We start from the raw sequence: 21,361 nt of genomic DNA, 5'->3' as shown, positions 1-21,361 counted from the left end.
TTCACATATCGTTCGCATTATCAATATCGAATACAAGGATTAAGATTGGGGGCGTAATCGCTCAATATAGGTCTGTGCACACCAGTCATTGTCTCGGACGACTTGGCCATGTGCACCACTTCGACGCCATTTCTGCAAATAGTACACTAGCCGACCCTTTCGCTCTTATGTAAACCAATGGGCAGTATAATTATATTGACTGCGGCACCAGACAGCGGGCTAATTGTAAATTTTCAATTTGATTTTTATGCTTAACAAACGTCAGTTATCAATGGGAAAACACAGCACAGTTGTGAAACCAGGGTATAAGTACACTTTTACACTACTTTTGTATATTTAACGCGCTTAATTCACTTGTAAACAAATTTTCAATGCGGAGCAAACCTCAGTACCTGCAAATGCGAGAACGCACTTATATTAAAACAGTGCTGTGCAACGGCTAGTAAATATCGAATACAATTTTTTGAATAAAAGATGGTGCCGATTAAAATGTGTTTCGTGAAAAATAGAATATGAATTTTTTATTAATAATAAAGCTAAATTAAATGAAAGATGATCAGTTGCCTTTATTTTTAAAAATACCTTTTGTTGTTTTATTGAATCTAATGGAGTTGATAAATTGCTGCAATAAAGATTTGTTTATGGCTCAGGCGGCGCAGATACGTTAATTTACAATTTATGGAAAATAAAACTATTGAAAGTAGCACACATGTACATATTAATAAATAAAATTGAATGATAAAGAAGTTGAAAATTGTGCTTATAAAGTTGTTCATTATAAATGTCTAAATACTTTATATAGATTGAAATCGTGGCCAAACGGTAGTTAGTTCTTATCGATAACGATAGCTGCAGCTAATAAGCTATCGCTGTGGCGGCAAGTTTGAATATAATGTTTTCGCATCATTGCATAGCAATTGGCCGCATAAAGTTGCGCAATTAGAACGATTGCATTTTGTGCAAGAAGCCAACATCAGACGGCCAATTGTTATTGCTAACTCGTTGGGAACCATAACCGAGCCGAGCGGACTCCGATCTGGCCCAGCAACCAGCAATCTGCCACTATTGGCGTTGTACATTATTTTTTGGCCTAAATCTGTAGGCCTTGAGGAAACGTCGAAATCGCTTCGACTTGTTTACTGAGCGCGCGCAGTTGAAGCGGGACTGACTCGAAACTGCAACACTGAGAGGCAGAGGCAGAGGCAGAGACAGCGGCAGCGGCAACGGCAGCAAAAGCAGACTCAACAATAGAGCGGCCGTCGCGGCGGCGGCAGTGCTGTTTCGTCTTTTGGCCCATACAGATGTGGGCAACGCGTGTGCGTCCGTTATTTTATTATTATTGTTGTTTATTATTTAAGCTTTAACTTTTGCTCGCTGCGCTTGCCCTTTCGTTTCGTTACGTTTCCGAATACAGTGTTGAATTTTGGTTTTCGCGTTCGCTCCAGAAACAGCTGCACAACACTACAAACAGCCGCGCGTTTTTATTTCGGCTCAGCAAGAGTGGAGGTTAGTTCGTTGTTGTTATTGCTGCTGCTGCTGCTGCTGCTGCACCTTGCGCAGCCCGGCCCCCCAGAAACTGCCCATCAACAACTTCCATTGAGAAACAAGCAGGCAAAGAATTGCAGTGACTGTGTGCGTGTCTGTGCTTCTGTGTGAGTGTGTGAGTGCTGAGAGCGCGCAGCTGTGTGTGCGTGTGTATTTTCTTGTTAGAATGCACCTTGTGGTATTTCAAAATCCGAAAATTGCCAAATACAAACGCCTTTCGGAGACGGTTGCGAAATATTCCAGCTGCGCTGAAGGTAAAATTTAGCAACAAGAACAAACACAAGGCCCGTTATTGTCTATTGTTGTTGCTGTTGTTGTTCTTATGAAAATCCATGTGTCTATTTTAGATGCTTAAATATGTGTGGCCATTTCGAAAGGCATTTTGTTGAGTGTGAGTGTGGATGTGTGCTGTGAATGTGGGGATTATGTGGCAGCCAAGGGTACGGACAGCCTCAGCTGCTGCTTCTTGCTTTCCAAAATGTTCCCACACAAACACACACGCACACACACACACACACAGTCACACACTATGCATTGGCCAACATTTACCTACGTCACGCCCACCTGATTTCAGTGCAATCGCGTTGGCCCAGTTACGGGCGTGCGCGCGCTCCAAGACAAAATACTCCTACAAGGTCGATTGCCTCTATATATATGCATGTTTTCATGTATGGGTGTGTGTGTATGTGTGTGTCTGTGTATTTCTATACCAGTTTCTAAACTTGCCGCAGCCAGTTTCAATTTCTACTGGGATTATCTGGTGCGGCCGCTGCGCTGCGCCGCGCTGCTTGCAGGTGCTGCTGCTGCGGCTCACTCATTACGACTATTCGTTTTTGTCCGTCTCTCTTACCTTTTCGCATCTGCGTCTATGTGTGTGTGTGTCTGTCCCTGTGTGTATGTTTGATTGTGACATAGAAACCAACTAAGAAGTGTGTGGCAACTCATGCTGCGCGTCTCATGGACAAAATGTATTCACATTTACATACATACATACACACACACACACACACACACACACACACACACACACATTTGTTTTGCCTGCTCTTATTGGCTGCATATGGGTTTCCATTTCAGTACTCACCACACAAACACTCACAAACACACATTCACATGTGCATATATGCACATTCCCATCAACATTTTGCACTAACTGACGCACACAATTTCCCCCAAATGCTCACACATGCACGCACACAGACACGCACACGCACACAGAGCTTGCAAAAGATCTATCGCATGTAATGAAAACGGGCGCAACTTAGCCTCACGCTGCCTCCTCTTCCTTCTATTCCTCCACTTCCCACACCGTTTCCTTCTTCTAACCATGCCGTGTGCTCAATTCACACATATGCATCGTGCTTTGTGTGCATGTGTGCCTGTGTATGTGTGTGCCAGTGTGCAAAAAAGCTTAAATTGTGCCTGCAAACACCCGCAACTGCAACTGCAACTGCAACTGTGGTGCAATAAACGCGAACGCATATTGCGTCGGCGTTGGCATCGACGTCGACGTCGAAGTCGACGTTGGCGTTGGATGCGCTGGATGCCCGGATGGTAGCGACAGTCCGAGGTCGCGGCATAGGTAAACTCAGCAAGCAAATCATAAAAACAAAAAAGCAACAACAACAACAACAAGAACAACAACAATAACACACTCTAGTTACTATCATGCGAATAGGCCGCAGTCGCCGAGCGCTCTTCAGGCCCACTACCAACTAAACCTGTTGACCTAATTTCAAATTCTGCTGCTTGTGCCAGTCAACTGTGCACTGTTGTTGTTGTTGCTGCTGCGCTGCTACTGCTGCTGCGCTGCGACTGAGAGCTTGAGCGCGTCAACGATTGGCAAATCTTTGCACAGGGGCGCCGTTTATCAGAGGGAGTTATGCAGGGATTTTATAACGCCACAATTGTCTTAAAAAAAAAAAACAACTGGAAATGTTATCTTATTAACTGACTTATTTTTAGTATAACATAACTTACTATTTGCAAACTGAAGAAAATAAGCGACATGGACCATGGCCAAGCGTCAGCTTATTGAGCCCTCTTTGGTGTACGAAAATGGAGCGGCGACTACGCCACTGGCATTTCCGTCCCAAAACAAAACAGAAACTGAGACTGCCAGTCAGACAGGCAGCAAGAGACGCTCGCTCTGTCTGTCGGTCCGACGCGTCGCTGTTACACACACACACACACACACACACACAAACACACACACACAGAAATTTTGTACTTCCACCAGCTATTGCAGTTTGCTTGGGTTTCAGTTCGTTCGTGCGCGTCGTCGACGCCAGCGCCAATAAGCGGAATCGGCAGCGGCAGCGGCAACGGCATCGAAATCGGAATCGAAATCGAAATTCGACGTGAGCGAGAGACAACGGCGACTGATCGAAAAGAATCCCCGCGCGCAGTGAAATTCGTGGGAACGTTGCGCAGGTGTTTCGATCAGCGGCAGCCGAAAAAACAATAACAAAAAATAAACAAAAACAACAACAACAACGTTAACAAATGCAATTTGGAATTTGCAATTGGCAACTAACTAGAACGAAAAGTGATACAAAACATAAATAGAGTGCGAATAAGCGTATAAAGCGTGTGAGTACCAGCACATATCTATGGGAAGCCCAATAATATACGTCCCAGTAACCATAAAAAAAAAAAAAACAAAAAGAAGAATTGCGGTCGCCGCCTGCCCCAATGGGCCGCCAACGCCACCGCAAAATGCTGCTGCTGCTCCACTTGTCGTCGCAGTGACGAAACTAACGTGTGTGTGTGTGTGTGTGTGTGTGTGTGAGCAGAGAAAATCAAGTGAATCAAAATGAGCGTATAATTAGGTCAGCACGAAAAAAAAAGAAAAAAAATTATACGCCAGCCAGTGCCACTTACCAAAGAGAGCGCGCATTGTGTGCGGAACGATACGAAACGGGACGGAACGGAACGGGACGAGACGGGACTAGCATGTGCCATAAATAATTAGAAACTAATTCACGCCGTTTCATTGTAATTTGTGAGCAGCAATTAGAAACCAATAAGAAAGTTGCGCGCTATTTAATGTCAATGCACAAGTTTAGGCCAGTTGCAGTTGCATTTATGTATTTAAATATAATTTGAAATACAAATATACACATATATATACATTTATCGAGCTATGCAGCAACAACAGCAATGCGTAAACAAAAATGCTGCATGCCGCCTGTCCCAACTAGCTGCCCAATTGGATATATGGTGCGCTCTCTTCTTACTTACTCTCACGCGCGCGCTCTCGCACCCTCTCTTTTGGGCGCGCTCTCTTTTGCTCTTGGCGCTCAGCTGAGCGGTGTTTGGCGCTGCCCACAATTGAACTATTTTTTACGCCTTTTTTCTTGCCTGCTTTTCTCGCGTGTGTTTCTTCTTGTTGTTGTTGTTGCTGTTGTCATTTGCTTGTTGGCCGTGGCAAGTGTTTCGCAATGAGCGCGACGGGCGCTGCTGCTGCGGCATTGCTGCTGCAAGCCAAAATGAAATCATCGGTGCGGCAGTTTTTGTTGCTGCCGCCGCCACCGCCACCGCTGCCGCTGCCTCTGCCGCCGCATTGGCATTGATGTTGGGAGGGAAATTCCTGTTCCACTTTCTATTATGGGAGTAGAGTCGCTGCCGACGTCGCCTTTCATGCCAACGTCAACGTCAACGTTTGCTGTAATAAAAGCAGCAGCGGCGGCAGCAGCAGCAGCAGCAGCAAAAGTAGCAAAAGAGCACGTAGCATTTAAGTGTGTCACCGTGGAAAGTGGTTTCTCCTCGTCAGTCCCTCTGCCCCGGCCCCGGCCCCGTGCCCGTCTGTCCCTCGTCTCGTGTGCCTGTTTGTTCTTGTTCTTGTTCTTTAAGCACATGTCACTCACACACATCCAATCTGAAACCAACTCGAGCTTAGACTTGCGCCCAGCTGCGTTTTTAGGCTACGCACATTCAAACATCTAAGACCCACTCGATGTCGGACCTAATCGGCATGAAGTCTTATCAGAAGTTCACACACACACAAGTCAAAACCTATTAGCTGTCTTGTCGATATTTAAACGTTTTTTGAGAATCGGATACTTATTAGACTTGTTATATCTGATCAGTACCCAATTCGAACTCAAGGACAGACTTATTAAAAAGGAGCTTGAATTCATTGCCCGCCTTATTGGACTACATACAACTCGAAACTCACTCAACCGTGCTCTTATTGGACGCAGATGGTGAGAATCTTGGCTAATTGGCTGCAAACCAATTTCAAACCAACTCAAATTCTATCTTATAAGACCCTGCTTATTTGAGAAACTCACCTACATCCAACTCGAAACCAACTAGAACTTCGTGTTCTTGAGCGCTGCACTTAAGGGGAACACTTTGGGAATGGTTCATTGATTTGCGGGCTGTTGAAAGCGCAAAAGCAAAAGGCAAAAAGCAAAAAGCGCAAAGCAAAAGCAAAAAGAAACAAAAACAACAACAAATTGCCGTTCGACCGACTGACTCATTTTCTTGGCGCATGAATGGGGGCAGAAACAGTGAAGCGCAGATTGATGATGAGGTGGCATGGAGAGGGGGCGAGTGAGGTGGGGGGGAAAGGCAAATAGGTGAGGGGCGACCTCATCTTGATGCCCACTAGAAAACCGGTAGGCAAATGCTGTTAAGGTCAAATCGGTTATGTGAATGTGTTCGGCAGCGTGTGGTCCGTGCATATGATTAACCAACGTTTTGTGTATCGCAAAACAAAAGATTTATCAAATTTGAATTTGAATTAAAAAAAAAAAAACAGCTGCGAAAGATACATTTGGCCCACAAGGCAGCAGCAGCAGCGCTCGCAGTCGCCGTTGACGTCGCTGTCGACGTCATTAAGGGCTCTCAAATTGTTCCAATTATGTCGCCGCGCTGCGCTGCTTTGCTCTGCACTGCTTGACGCTGCGCTGGCTTGCCTGTGCGTCTGTGTGTGCGTGTGTGTGTGTGAGTGCGTGCTCTCATTTTGGCAGGCAGCAAAGGAGCTTTTTTTCTTGTTGTTTTTTTTTAGGTTCTATTTAAAGTTTTTTTTTTTTTTGTATATTTTGCCAATTGGGAGCAGCGCGTGAAAATGCGGGACACCCCAAGCGCGCGTCGCTGCTGGCGTCGCTGCCGCCGTCGTCTGACCCAGTTGCTCTCTAAAAACTTGACCCAATGACTCCATTGGGCCAGCTAACTAGCCAAACTAGCAAACTATTAAAATACTCTCGCATTTTAATGCCCAAGCTCAACGTTAAAAAAAAAAAAACACCAACAACAAACACCAAAGCACCTCATAATTAACCAGACGCAAAAGGCAACAGCAAATTATGTGTGTGTGCATGAGTGTGTGTGTGCATGAGTGTGTGTGTGTACGAGTGTGTGTGACGCTGTTCAAAGCCATGAAAAGAAGAGGAAAAATCTTTGCGGCAGCTCAAATACCCTAACTCTTATCAGAAAAGCGATGTCCCGCTTGTGTGTGGTTCCAATAGGAATGTACGTGCTTATAATAAAAACATATTCTTATGAGACATACATATGTATAGGAAAAACACGTGAAACACACTTTTCAGCTGTTGAGGCGATGACTGAAATACCCTAACTCTTATAAAGAAGAGGAAAATCTTTGCGGCAGCTCAAATACCCTAACTCTTATCAGAAAAGCGATGTCCCGCTTGTGTGTGGTTCCAATAGGAATGTACGTGTTTATATTGAAGTTAATTCCAATAAGAATAATTAGAAAAACAAGAGAAAACCGCAGCAAAACGACTTTGAAATGCTCTGCTTTTAGTTTTTCAAAGATCGCTGCTAATATAAATATGTAGAAAATGACTTTTATGAAATCAATAAAGATAAATCTTTTGTTAGATCAGATAAAGTTTCAATGCTTCGAAAATGAACAATGTTTTAAATACCCTATCTCGTGGGTTTTTTTTATAGAGCTTATTTAAGCTTTAAGACACACAAAAACAAATTGTTGACCACGAAGATGAAATACACTTTCTATATATTTATATGCTCTAACGTGTAGCTTAATATTTAAATTCAGATAGTTTTTGTTTTGTTTTTTTGGAGAAAAGCTTAGTTCAAGTAATTAAAGTCAATTTGATTAAAAGTTATTCATGAACTCTTCAACTCTTTGGCAAGGCAACAAATTCCTATATAAAATGTGCATGCCCTTCGTGGCAAGGGCACAAATGAAACCTGTTATTGTTGCTTTTACATTTTATGATTATTTCTTTTTTAAAGGCGCCAAAGTGTATTTGAAATGATTTACATAAATGCGGCTGGCTCGGAAATAGGCCTAACTTTTGGATGGCATACATTTGGCTTAAATGAAAAAAAAAAACACCTTATGATGAAATGATGCCACTCGCCCTCAATTTGCATGACCTGGCCCAGAGCTGGAATGTATATATATACCATATAGTAGACTATAGATACACACATGTGTGTGTGTGTGTGTGTGTGTGTGTGTGTGTGTGCCTCCTTGTGCGCGTGTGTGCGCGGGGAATTGGCTGAAGATCGTCCCTGGCTTTAGCTGGCTTTTGTGAACCAGCTAATGCTAATGCTAATGCTAATGCACATTTAACACACACACACCTGCACACACCTGCACACACACACACATCTGCTTCAAGGTCGCATCACAAATTAGCTGCAACAACTGCTCGTCGATTTTGATTTCATCTCGAATTCAGTTTAGTTTTTGACTCTTTACAAAAAAAAAAAAAACCATCCCAACTTTGACCTATTGAAGAGCTAAAAAGCAGCCGTTAAATTTAAGAATTCAACACAACATTTTGACTGGCTGTAAATGTAGCTGCCGCTGTGTGTATCTCTAACTGTAGCTGCATTTGTATCTGTATCTTTAGCTGCATTTGTATCTGTATCTATAGCCGTAGCTGTATCTGTAGCTGCTTTGCCCACCTGCGAGACCAGCAATTGGCCTCAATAACTTTGGTATTTTCATGCAACGTGGCGGCCGCCCAAAATGGTTACGGCCCAACTTATATCTGTGTCTGTATATGTGTATGTGTGCGCGCGTGCGTGTGTGTGTGTGTGCTGGCTCGTTTGTCGTTCTTGGCCAATTTGCAGCTAGCCAAAAGCCAAGAGAGTCGCCAAAATTGCTCGGCTCTCCAGATGCTGACCCCGTTTTCTGTGTTCGTTTTATTACAGCTGCATTTGTCAAGAAATTACCGACTAACTAGCTAGAAACAGGTGACAAATACTTGGATTAACTTAAGTTAGTTGCTTGTTTTTTCAAATACATATAGAACGAATCTAGGACTAGGAGATACTCTAGGCTCAGTTGCACTCGCAGCTTCTTCTATGCACACGCACACACATATGCACACGCACACACATGCAATCAGGTCCTTGTTGTGCTTCTTCTTCTCACACTATCTATAAGAAATGTTCTCCTGTTGATCTTCGGTGTTCATAGTCCGATCTCCATGCAATTTTCGGGGCTACAAAAGGGAATATAAAAATGTCTATATACTAAAGCGCAGGGCTTTATCTTCGTATCTTATTTTGGCAGAGGCAAATGAATGGAGTTGTCCTGATGGTAAATTCATCTTAATCTCTAAATAATATAGGTATATGGGTTAATAGTTCTTTTAATCTTCAAAAGTGTTTCAGTGCTATAACTGAGATGTACTGTAGTTCTGGCAATATTTAACAACCGTTTTTTCAATATTGAATTAATATTTCCTTAAGTTGGTCTAAGTTCTTACACTATGAACCGGTTCAAAAGTGGTTTTATGCTGGAATTTCGCTTTGAATCGGTTCAAATGAATTTCTGGAAGCACTGTTGTACAATTCGTTCATTATTGTGTGCTCATTAAATTTTCTGAACCGGTTCAAAAGTGGTTCAATGACTAATAATGCTGGGATTTGGCTATTAAAGCGGTTCAAATGAAGTTTAGACTGTCGATATGTAGAATCCCTTCATTATCGGAATCTCATTAAATTTTCTGAACCGGTTCAAAAGTGGTTCAATGCCTAAAATTGCTGGAATTTGGCTTTGAATCGGTTAAAATTAAGTTTTGGAAGGATAATTGTATAATTCTTTTATTATTTCACTCTCATTTAATTCCCTGAACTGGTTCAAAAGTGGTTCAGAGCCTTAACTCGGAGAGTTTTAAAGCTAGACTTTTGAAATTGAGCATGCAGCCTAATAAGATGATACTCTAACAATTCCCCTTTGAAAAATTATCTGTGTGACATGTTTATTTTTTGTGTGCATCCTTTTGAATCTCTGCTAATCCCCGAATCCCTTTGTAGATGGCCGAAGCGATTAGCACAGCAGCCAGCAGCATGGAGCTGGCGCTGAAGGATACAAATGTGGGTGGCCTGATCGTGGACATGACCCCGTCGACGGCTGCGCTGCTGCACCACAATGCGCTGGCGCTGCGCAGCCTGAAGGAGGCGGCAGCCGCCGCGAGCGCATCGGAATCCGAGCAGCCGGAGCCGCGTTCGCTGGCAACGACGCCGACGCCGATGCCGACGCCAACGAATCTCAGCACTGGGCCGCACTCGCCGCCAATGACATTCCGCTGCGAGCGCTGCGACAACTTCGAGACGAGCTCGCGGGCGACGCTCCTGCTGCACGTGGTCCAGTGCCTGGCCGGGCAGGCGGCGGCTGCGGCCGCGGTGGCGGTGCGTCTGAAGAGCGAGGGCCACGAGGAGCCCGAGAACATGAGCGTCAGTCACATGGACAGCTGCAAACAGGAACCGGCTGCAGATGCAGTCGGCGGCTCCAGTTCATCAGCCAGCTCTTCGCCAGCGGGCAATGGGAATGGCAATGGGAATGGGAATGGGAGCGGCAGCGGGAACGCCTCCCGCAAGGTGTTCGAGTGCGATGTGTGCAACATGAAGTTCTCGAATGGGGCGAATATGCGGCGCCACAAGATGCGGCACACGGGCGTGAAGCCGTACGAGTGCCGCGTCTGCCAGAAGCGCTTCTTCCGCAAGGATCATCTCGCCGAGCACTTTACGACGCACACGAAGACGCTGCCCTATCATTGCCCCATCTGCAATCGCGGCTTCCAGCGCCAGATTGCGATGCGTGCGCACTTCCAGAACGAGCACGTCGGCCAGCATGATCTGGTCAAGACGTGTCCGCTGTGCAGCTATCGCGCCGGCTCCATGAAATCGCTGCGCATCCATTTCTTCAATAGGCACGGCATCGATCTGGACAATCCGGGCCCGGGCGGCACCTCCTCCCTGCTGCTCGCCCTCGAATCGCAGGCATCTGCCGCCGCAGCCGCCGCAGCAGCAGCAGCTGCCGCCAGCTACTCACAGCCGCAGCTCAATGCGATGGGGCAGCAGTCGGTGGCGCCGCCGCCGCCGCCTCCTTCTGCGGCCACGCCCTCGGCGCCGGCGAGTCATCAGAGCGACAGCGGCGAATCGATGCGCTCCTTGGAGAATGCGACGCCTCCGATGCACTTCCTCACGCCGCACGTCGAGATCTCAACGCTCAGCGAGAGCGGCAACACGGAGCTGTTCAATGTAAGTGCTCCGACCTCAATTTAAGCCAACTCTAGCCTTTGCTCATGTACGTCCAGCTGATTTGCGTCTTGCGTAAATCCTTTGTCTTACAGGGCAACAACAACAACAACAACAACAATTGCAGCAGCAACAGCAACAACAACAACACGGAGCTGGAGTCCAACGAGCAGCTGAAGGAGCACCCGCTGCTGCTGGCCCCCCAGGATCTGCCCATGGACTGCAAGGCCACGCCCATCACATCCAGCACGACGGCGAGTCTGAGCAGCAGCAAGAACCACCATTCCCATGCCCATCATCATCCCCATCATCCACATCATCATCCACATCATCATCATGAGAATCACATAACGCCTTCGATTAGCCTAATACCCATCAAGCAGGTGAGTCAACCCGTCGCCCCCGATCCTCGCCAGCTTTTATTTAATGTGCCTTTGTTTCCAGGAGCCGCTGCTGGAGGATGCCGACAAGAAGGACTCGCTCAATGGCAGCGCCGCCTGCGATGCCAACAGCGATACGGAAATCGCTGCCAACAACAACAACAACAACAGCAACAACAGCAACAACAACAACAACAACAACAACAACAGAATCACCTCACTGATTAAGGTAGCTTCTGTTCAAATTGGAACCAGCATACGAAAAGTTGTTGGTTCAAAGCCAACTGCTTTCCTTTGAGTTAGACACATTATTCAAGCCAGATTTAGGTTCAGCCATTTCCTTGCAGGACAGCAACTGTCACAGCTTTGCAGTCACAGTTTCAGAGTCTGACATTCGGGATTACAGTTGTAGAATCACTTTTGAAGTTACAGTTTGAAAGTCACAACATTTTGTTACCATCTTAAAAACACAGTAATAATTATTGTGCTAAGGCTTACTGCCCCGCCCCTTTCTTAAACATTGAATAGACTTTACTAAATGCATATTCTCTCCCCTGCCCCGCAGGTCTCGCCCCTCAAATCGCTGCTGCGTGAGGACCTGAAGCGACGTATCTGCGCAAAGGCGAACAATCGGATCACGCGGAATGCGACGCCGCTGGAGCACGAGCTGCAGAGTCTGCCGCAGACGATGTTGAACGGCGGCGGGGCAAGTGGCGCCGCCGGCGGCGGCACGGGCGCCACCACGCCCACAACGCCAGCGGGCGGCAGTCACAATGGTAACAGCTCCGCGACGCCCATCTGCAACGGAACGATCACGTCGACGGGACAGGAGAGCGAGCTGCAGCTGAACCGCAAGCAGATACTCACGTGCCATTTCTGCGGCATCGAGTTCCCCGACGAGACGCTCTACTTTCTGCACAAGGGCTGCCACTGCGAGAGCAATCCGTGGAAGTGCAACATCTGCGGCGAGCAGCTGAACAACGTTTACGAGTTCAATGCCCATCTGCTCAGCAAGAGCCACCAATAGCAGCCACAGTTTGGCGGCAACTGATAGTTGCCAGCCACATTAAAAAACAAAACAAAAAACATTTATCTAAATGCAATATATAGCTCAAACTGAGTCGGATGAAGGAGAACAAATATAACACACTAGTTTAAAGTTGATTAACAAGAATTTTTACAAAAAGAAGTAATGAACAATGAGAGCTACGTAGTTACCTAATCCCACACAACGAGAAGAATTCAGTTACAAATTCTTCCAATGAGAAATCAAACATTTAAGCCCCATACCCAAATCCTGTTATGTAGTCTTAATTAATGCAAATTTTTTAGTCTGTAGTCTTTGGTGTATATATAGGAGATATACATAAATAGGAAGGAGAAACGAAGCTGAGTAAAAGAAAAAGGCAATAAATTTAACAGCCAGTTTAACTGGCAGCTAAGCTTACGTCATACGTAAAGCGACAGTTTTTAGTGCAAGTAGGCGACGCCAGAGGGCGCCTCAAAGGCGTCGCAAGGTTTTTAAACTAGGCATTTCACACACATACATATACAAACAGCTAGACAAGCATATATACATGCATATACATGCATATATATATATATATATATAGAAGTCTGTGCACTCTTTTGTCCATATACTCCACATATGACCATAACTAAGGGCTTTCAATTTGTTATGTTTTTCAGAGTTTATCTAGAGAAAGGGGAAGAGCAGCAGCAAAAAAAAAAAACAAAATAAACACGCAAGTTTAATTACTGATAAATCTATATATATATATAATTACCTTTATATATACCATATACGCAATACTGATATACACAGTTGTACGTTATAGCCAGGACACACTGTTTTAGCCACACACACACACACACACACACACACACACACACACACACACACACACAGACAGCTACACACAACAATTTAAGAATTATATTATTATACTCGTACCTTTTACTTAGCATCTAGTTAAACTAACTTATAAATATTAAAAGAAAAGAAAATTGCGCTTTACAAAAGCTCGCAGTTTTCTGGTTGAAGAAAATTCGCACAGTGCTGCTCAAAAGAATGCATACAACAAACGACACTGTGTCAAAGAAAACAAAACAAAAAAAAAAAAAACATAAAAACAATCTTTTGTAAAATACGAAAACAAATGCAAATGTGATACGAAATTGTTGTAAATAATTGGTAAATGAAAAATTTAATTTGTTTTTAATAGTGCAAAAGAAATGAAATGAAATGAAAAACTATGCCTTAGATGCCTATATACGATACGAAGCACGTTTGCGTATACACTGTACAAAACGAAAAGCAAAAGCAAAAGCAAAAAACAGAAACAGAAACGGAAACGGAAACGGAAACAGAATGTTGATTAGCGTATAGTTAACTTTAGTGTTAAATCAAAATTGTGATCCCCCCCCTCGCTCCCTGTCTACTAATCTGAACTGTAAACCCCCCCGCCCCCCACTCCATTCCCTCCTCTAATACCCTTTGCCTGACATCACTCGGGGGTTGTATGCAGCCTCTGGCTGAGCTGCTGTGCGCCAATTTTTACTTCAGATTAAACATCCGTCCATGAGGTTCACATCAATTTCTAGAGTGGCAACAGATAATTATCTGCATATTGCAACAGATACAATTAAATCAAATAACATAATCTAATTTAGTTTGTTATATATATTCGATTTAAGATTTGTAAAGCTTTTGGGTTTAATTTTTGTTTGTTTTCTTGAAATTTAGTTTTATCAAATTTGTTGTTAATTTGTTAGCACAGTCAACTATTTGGCAGGGCCTGCAGCACTTGCATTTTATATACAACACACACACACACACACACCCACACACACACACATACCTGTAGTTAACTCTAGCCAATTATGTAAATGGTTTATATATATATATATATTTTACTTTTTGTTGTGTTCACTTAATGTTTAATGCTCAACTTAAACTTATTAATATGATTAATTTGTAATTTAGTTCTTCAATTTTTTTTTCAAACTATAATTTCTTAAATATACACACACACACACACTTGCATAACATTGTTAATTAGAATACGAACAAATTGTTATAAATAGTAATGCAAATGTGGCTGGGTTTAAAAACAAAAAATTGTTAAATCAATTTTCAAACAAATCAAAAATCAATACGTTTAACGTGGAACGCAACAATTGAGCAATTTTTTAGCTGAACTTTCATGTTGAATTTTTAATAGATTAATATTATGGAAAATCAAGAAGAAACCGAAAACCGAAACAAACACACATTTAAAATGGCTAAGAAAGGTAACAAAACAAAAACATTTACTTAATTAGTAATTATAATTATAGCTACAAAACAATAAAAGGCATGTTAATTTTTTTAAAAATAAAAATGGTTTAAAACAAAACTAGAATAAATGTAGTTTTCGCATATTTCATATGCAAAATCAAAAATCTAACAAAGAATACAGGGTATGCATACGTCAATATATGTGTAAACGTATTCAAATGTTTACATTTTCTGTTATAGTTAACATTTCTGCTTTGTTTTGTTTTTGTTCTTTTTAAACTGCTTCCGCTTCCTGTCTATAGAATTTCCCTGTTACGTAGGGATTTTGCTATTAATTGGCGCCAAGCAGTTGTCCGTTAGCAGAGCTGCTATTGTGTTTATTATTTAACATAACATAGCTAACAGATGTTATAGATGCAGCTGCGAAGTATTTACAGCTGTTAGTAAGAGTGCTTAACAGTTGTTTCCATATTGTAAAAGCAATAAGTTCCCAAAGGGAATTTCCAGCTGCTTGCTGAACATTGTTCTAGCCCAGGCACTGCTTGCAAGCAGCTCAAATTGCTTAATGCTGATTGGCTCGTCTCGGCGGCGCCAATCAGCGCGCAGCAAACAGCACAGTGGTTCAACATGCGCGCATTAAGCGGTAAAAATTGAAGCAAGTATATAAAGCAATGCGCAGACGCTTAAAATAGTGCAGCCTGAATATATATGTGTGTGTGTGTATGTATGTGTGTGTGCATATATATAGAAACATATTGCATAAATGCGTGAATTCTAAATAAAACCTTTTGAACTGCTGCTTTTAGGAAAATGTATAAAACAAGCCGACGCGCTGAATATCTTTTTTTTTGCTGCTGCAAAATGCATGCATAAGTAATACCCTGTAATTTGGCTAAATAGTAACTGCTGCATGTTAACTGAGCAGCTGAGCTTAAGTAAAAGTTAAACAAGTAAATATGTCAAATGCACTTTTTGCTTGTGTGTGTGTGTGTGTGTGTGTGTGGATTTACTAGACACAGCTTAGACGCATATTTGGCTAAATATCGATGTCGATTCATTTCCATGAATGCCTTTAGCTGAGGCCATTTGCCAATTTGGTGCGAGGCCTTTGAGCCAAATGCTTTAGCTGTTGTTGTTGCTGTTGTTGTTGTTGTTGTTGTTGGCCTTAAGCCTGACTGCTGCGTTTTGGGCTTGCAGCGGCAATTTGTTTGCAGTTTTGTTTGCGATTTAGGGGATAATGCGCCATAAAGCCAAACACGATTGACTGAGCAGCGGCTGCAACTGATAGAGAGACACGGTCCAGAGCCAGGGACAGGGACAGTGGCAGGGGCAGGGGCAGAGGTAGATCGCTGGCTAAGGATAATGCGAAGCAAAAGTCCTTTGTCAATGCAGGCAATAGGCGCATAAGCGCAACATCAATATTTACATCCGATACAGAAGTGTATCTGTGTGTGCGTGTGTGCGTGTGTGCGTGTGTGTGTGTGTGCGCTGGCTTTAAACAATCCCCGTGCTGGGCAAATCCGCTGCGCAGCAGCGTTGCAATGAGACGATTAACACCTTAAATATGTCATTAGAGGCGACAAATGGAAAATACATTGACAGCCGAAGGTTTCACGATAAAAATCTGTGGCAAGCGCGTTGTTGTTGTTGCAGTTGTTGTTGTTGTTGTTATTAGTTTATAATCATTGGCAGCTCAGTATGATCCCCCCCCCCCCCCCCCCCCCCCTCTCTTTCCCTTTGGCCCAGAAACTGGTGTCGTTGATGCGCGTGTTTTCTGTTTTGTTATTGTTTCTTTTTTTCAAACGGCGATTATTTTGCCCTAAGCCGATTTGCCTCAGTTAGATGTGCTGCATATTTGAATATATATAAACATATATATATATTTATGCCCATATACCTATTGCTGCTCTGCCTCTTCTCGCCCATTTTGGCTGTCTCCAGATTCGGTTTCTGGCAGCCAAGTGTGCGCTCGACATAAGCCTTTCGCTCCATCCGCGCCGCTCGCTTAGGATCATATTTTGGCTTGGCATGTGCAGCGATTTGTGCATGTGTGTGTGTGTGAGGTCCAAGAGCTAAACCGATTAGTATCTGGCATAGGCCCCCAGCGCTACGTAAGACGATCTAGCAAATGCAGTCGCATATGAGTCTGCAAATCAGCTGGAAATTGACTGAAAGTCAAATTAAACTAATTAACATTTGTCTTGGGGCTATTAAATTAATTTATAATCGCTTTCAATTATTATTATATTAATAATTATCATTGTTATTATTACTTTGATAATTGTTATTATTATTATTACCAGTATTATTACTGGTATTATTATCATCATTGTAATTATTGTTATTATAATCATTATTATTGTTAATCTTATTTTCATTATTATTATTATTATTTTCATTATTAATGGTAATTTTTATTATCATTGCTATTATTATTATTATTATATATTCACTGTTTATTACGTATTATTATTATTATTGCTGTTATTATTATTATTATTATTATTATTATTATTATTATTATTATTTTTGTATTGCTATTAATGCATTTTTTTTTTATTTATTATTATTATCATTACTTATTTTTATTATCATTTTGGTAAAAATAACCATATCAAACTTGTAATGAGATTCTAGTCATCAATGTCTGCGATTCAATCCTTGTTTTTGGAACATTACTTTTATTTTATTTGGATCGATGTTAAGTTAACAGCGCTCTTTTGTTAAATGGGTTGAAAGGTCTTAAAGTATATGTGCAAATGTATGTTAGAGGCAGAATGAGACATATCTCGGAGCTTATAGGAGCTAAAGATGTAGGTTCTCGTAGAGTATAAACCGATATAGAGTACTTCAACTGTTTGGATACTTCTGCCAGTTCTTCCCCAATATTGTAATACAACTCATTTAGTATGTATGTATGTATATACGAATCACCTTATCTAAGACCCAAGTGTTAGTGAGGAAAGTGCTTTCCATTCATTGTGAGAAGGATTTAGTAGGGCACTTCTCACTAGAGAACTCTAATATGTTCACTTTAAACAATTCCATATCAGATTAACAGCTTGCACTCTATCGTAAATACTATAAAATCGTATTTTTAAAATTGAAAAACATCCAACCAGTTTAAGTGTATCCTAATCGAAACCACATAAATCCCATAAGCATATGTAAACCACTTTGATGACCTTGTTGAGCCCAATGGTTCACATTGAGGGCACATTAACATGGCATCGAGAGTTCAGCAGGTTCGAGTTACATTTAATTGTTAAACATTTGGCCATGATTGCAGCTGAGCGGGTGGCGGGGGTGGCGGGGGTAGCGGAGGGGTATTCCTAATAGAATTGTACAAAAAAATCTGCCCGCAAAACGAACCGAACCGAACATGATGCCAAATCGTAGCGGGGCTTAATTTGTAAAAGAGATAACATTTACACGTCAAAGCGTTAATGCCTCGCACAAGGGTGGGGAGGGGGAGGGGGGGGGGGGTTGGTCGTGTCAGTTGCGGGTGATGAAAATGTTGAGCGGACAGATTGACGGCGACGATGATGTTCCTGGTGGTGTTCCTGGTGGTGTTCCTGGTGATGTTCCTCTTGGTGATGTATGCCCAGCCTGTAATACAATAGGTTGCCTTCTGCCCGAGCTGGGCTCTATTTTTGGGCCCGTTTGCAACTAAAGTAAATTTGAATCTCAATTGAATTGCGAGCTGAATTGGAGTGAAATGTTCTGGGTTCTGGGTTCTGGGCTCTGGCTTCATGCCTGTCTGAGCGCTGCGAACCCAATTATCTTTCAATAAAAAGGGGGCAGCAAAAGTGCATCATCAAGTTACACACACACACACACACACACACACACATATCGAGAGAGCGAGGAAGACAAAAGCCAAAGTTCTTGCCCATTATTATTGTTGTTGTAACGGATTTGTTGTGTTTGGCAAATCCGAAAAGCCAAAACGGCAACATACTTACGCAGAGGGTTGCTACACTGTGAGAAAAAACGCCCTACTAGACTCTAGTCGGAGCGCGTCAGAGCTAGAGCTTAAATGTAAAGAACGTTTCCTTTTCAAATGCCCTTAAATTAAGCCTCAATCTAGATTGATTTCAAAAATATCCTATATGAAGTACGAAGTACTTATAAGAAGATTTTGCATGGTTGGAAAACGTACTTAATGTAAGTACAAAATGGCTTAGACTAAGTACAGTACTTGATTTAGAATCCATGACCTTAAATTCTTTAACTAAGAACTTAACTACTCTTGATTGTTTTGATTTGTGAACTCTTTAGACGCAGGTACGATTATTTTAGATATTTTTGTTGTTAAAGAAAATTCTTTAATTGAGTACAAAATAATTATAACAAGATTTTGCATAGCCCTAAAATGGATTTAAAATATCATAGACTAAATACGGTAATTTCTTTAAAGTTCGATTATAATTCTCGGTTTTTTAGCCTAATGCAAACACTTCGCCTACTTGTAGTACGCTTCAAATATACTCAAAGTTCTTGGGGAGAGATTAATTAAGAAATTAATGTCATTAGACAAATCATTATTTTGCTCAGCTTAATTGATCTTTCTCTAGAACTTATAGACACTTTATCTACTTGAAAGTCAAGTTTTTTGGATTAATAAAAAGCTATTGTATTTAAATTTCCCAATACTTAAATTGACTACAAAATACTTAAAACAAGATTTTACAGTCTTCACTTTTTTCAGTCTTCACTTTAGAACTTGGAAAATTGTTTTTCTTAAATGGTTTTCGGCTGTGATCAGATTTCTGAAACTTTTCGCCCAGTGTACACACACTCTGCTACAAGGTCCGGCCAGTTGCTGCCTCCTCCCCCCAAGCCCGCCCTGCGTGTAACCCAAATCTCGCCTGCGGGCAAACATCTTTATTAATTCATAATTCAATCGGGGCGCATGCACAATGCATGCTCCATATACACACACACACACACACACACACACACACACACACACACATAAATATATCAACTTTTCATTTTTTTCATTTTGGTTTTTGATTTGACTTCAATTTTCTTTAGAGCGCATCTCTTGTTTTTCGCTTTTGTGTCGTAATTTAATACGATATTTCAATTTTACAATTTTCTCAATTTTACAACAAAGCTCGGCTCGTCTCGACTCTGCGAAGCAGCTGGATTCGGAACAATTTGAGTTGTCTGCGCGTTTGGCAAATGGGTGTAGCAATTGGTAAATTGCAAAGTCAATTTAGTTAAATTAGTTAAATTGGCCCAGAAAATGCCGCACTTAGCTTAGCTAACAAAAAGAAATAGACTTGCAACTTGAAAAGAAGCAGAGGCAGCTGCATAAACAATTGGAAATGAATGAGGCTGTTCGAGTCGAGAGTGTACGACTGGCAGACACCCTGTACATCGCTTGAAATCTTTATTGAGTGGAGAGGGCATTTCCAAAGGGAGAAGCTGTACCAAAGGCAAATTGTATAGGGCTGTGGCTAACAATCGATATATATCGATAAATATCAATTTTTATTAAATGTAGAAAGTTATTAAAATATAAATGGTCTGCGGATGATGTTTGGGTAACCGACAAAATTATAACACCCTAGCTTCTAAAATAATCGAGATGAGCTTGCAAAATCGATGCTGATTATTTATCGATGTTAGGTAAATGGGCGAAATTATCGAACTTGTGATACGTATGATTTAAGAAAACTTAAAAGTCTAGTCAAAAGTTCATCAAGTATATGTATGTATGGCGCCTATAATAATCGATAAACGCTTGCTAAATCGATACTAACAATTAATCGATTTTGGGTAAGTTATCGAACTTGATTTAATAACATTTAAATCCAGTTTCTATAATAATCGATATGTACTTGGAAAAATCAATACTAATTGTTAATCGATTAATTGATATGCTTTAAGGCAACGTTAATTTCAAGCTTATTGCAGACTGAATGGACTCCGTTCTTTGCTCGAACCAGTGTATATATGAATATTTTATGGATTCAAAAATGCTTCCTATTGACTGCAACATACACATATACAACTCTATTGCATTCATCTTTAAGCATACTTTAAACAGGCTACAGGGTATGGAAACTATAAAACAATTTGCAATTTGTCTGGCCGCAATAATCGCCTGGCCAAGATCAGGGGTACGCACATTTCGAAAACCATGTACCGTTTCTTTCTATTTCTATTTCCATTTTATTTTCTTTTCCCTTTTTTTTTTTGGTTCCTTTCTGCCTAATCCGTTTGGAAAATCTGTAAATCCAGTCGCTGGCAAGAATAACAAACAGCGGAAATGTTTCAATCAGTTTGCTGAGTGCTTTTGTTCGGGCATCAGGCAGCAGGACGAGAGCCGAGCATTGAGGTTTGAGGATGAGCGGAGGCTGTGCAACCGCAATGGGCGAGACCAGGGTCTGGAGCTCTTTAGCACGGATCGTCTTGTGTCCAATACCCAAGTAACAGCCACAACAGCCACGCCTCATGTCCAACGCCTTTGTTTGGCTTGACGGGCGCAACAAAGACAGCATCTAGATAGATAGACAGAGATAGATATAGAGAGAGGGAGAGCTCAGGGTTCCTTTTTGCCTTTTCAATGGTTTTATGAATTACGCATCGACGCCTGCCTCGGCGTACCTTTGCCTGCTTTGCACCTTTCGCCCGAATCTGACTC

At 42.1% G+C, this 21,361-nt stretch overlaps 1 protein-coding gene across 3 annotated transcripts; it reads left to right on the top strand.

Moving 5' to 3' along the window:
* The first annotated feature begins 1,342 nt into the window (after nt 1-1,342).
* Nucleotides 1,343-13,125, top strand: LOC115758557 (ikaros family zinc finger protein). Of its 3 annotated transcripts, none has more exons than XM_030699268.1 (5): nt 1,343-1,506; nt 9,820-11,046; nt 11,139-11,426; nt 11,488-11,652; nt 11,989-13,125. In XM_030699268.1, the coding sequence occupies exons 2-5, from the start codon at nt 9,820-9,822 to the stop codon at nt 12,448-12,450; spliced, it is 2,142 nt and encodes a 713-aa protein (XP_030555128.1). In that variant the 5' UTR covers nt 1,343-1,506; the 3' UTR covers nt 12,451-13,125. The 3 variants fall into 3 exon arrangements, with proteins under 3 accessions (XP_030555128.1, XP_030555145.1, XP_030555137.1); XM_030699285.1 differs by lacking the exon at nt 1,343-1,506 and adding an exon at nt 3,878-4,137; XM_030699277.1 differs by lacking the exon at nt 1,343-1,506 and adding an exon at nt 8,287-8,361.
* The last annotated feature ends 8,236 nt before the right edge of the window (nt 13,126-21,361 follow it).

Source organism: Drosophila novamexicana, unplaced genomic scaffold, assembly GCF_003285875.2.
Source record: "Drosophila novamexicana strain 15010-1031.04,08,12 unplaced genomic scaffold, DnovRS2.1 tig00000008-arrow-pilon, whole genome shotgun sequence".
In the NCBI taxonomy this organism is placed as follows: Eukaryota; Metazoa; Arthropoda; class Insecta; order Diptera; family Drosophilidae; genus Drosophila; species Drosophila novamexicana.
Note: the sequence above shows the minus strand (reverse complement) of the source record. Positions and strands in the feature narration are given on the sequence as shown.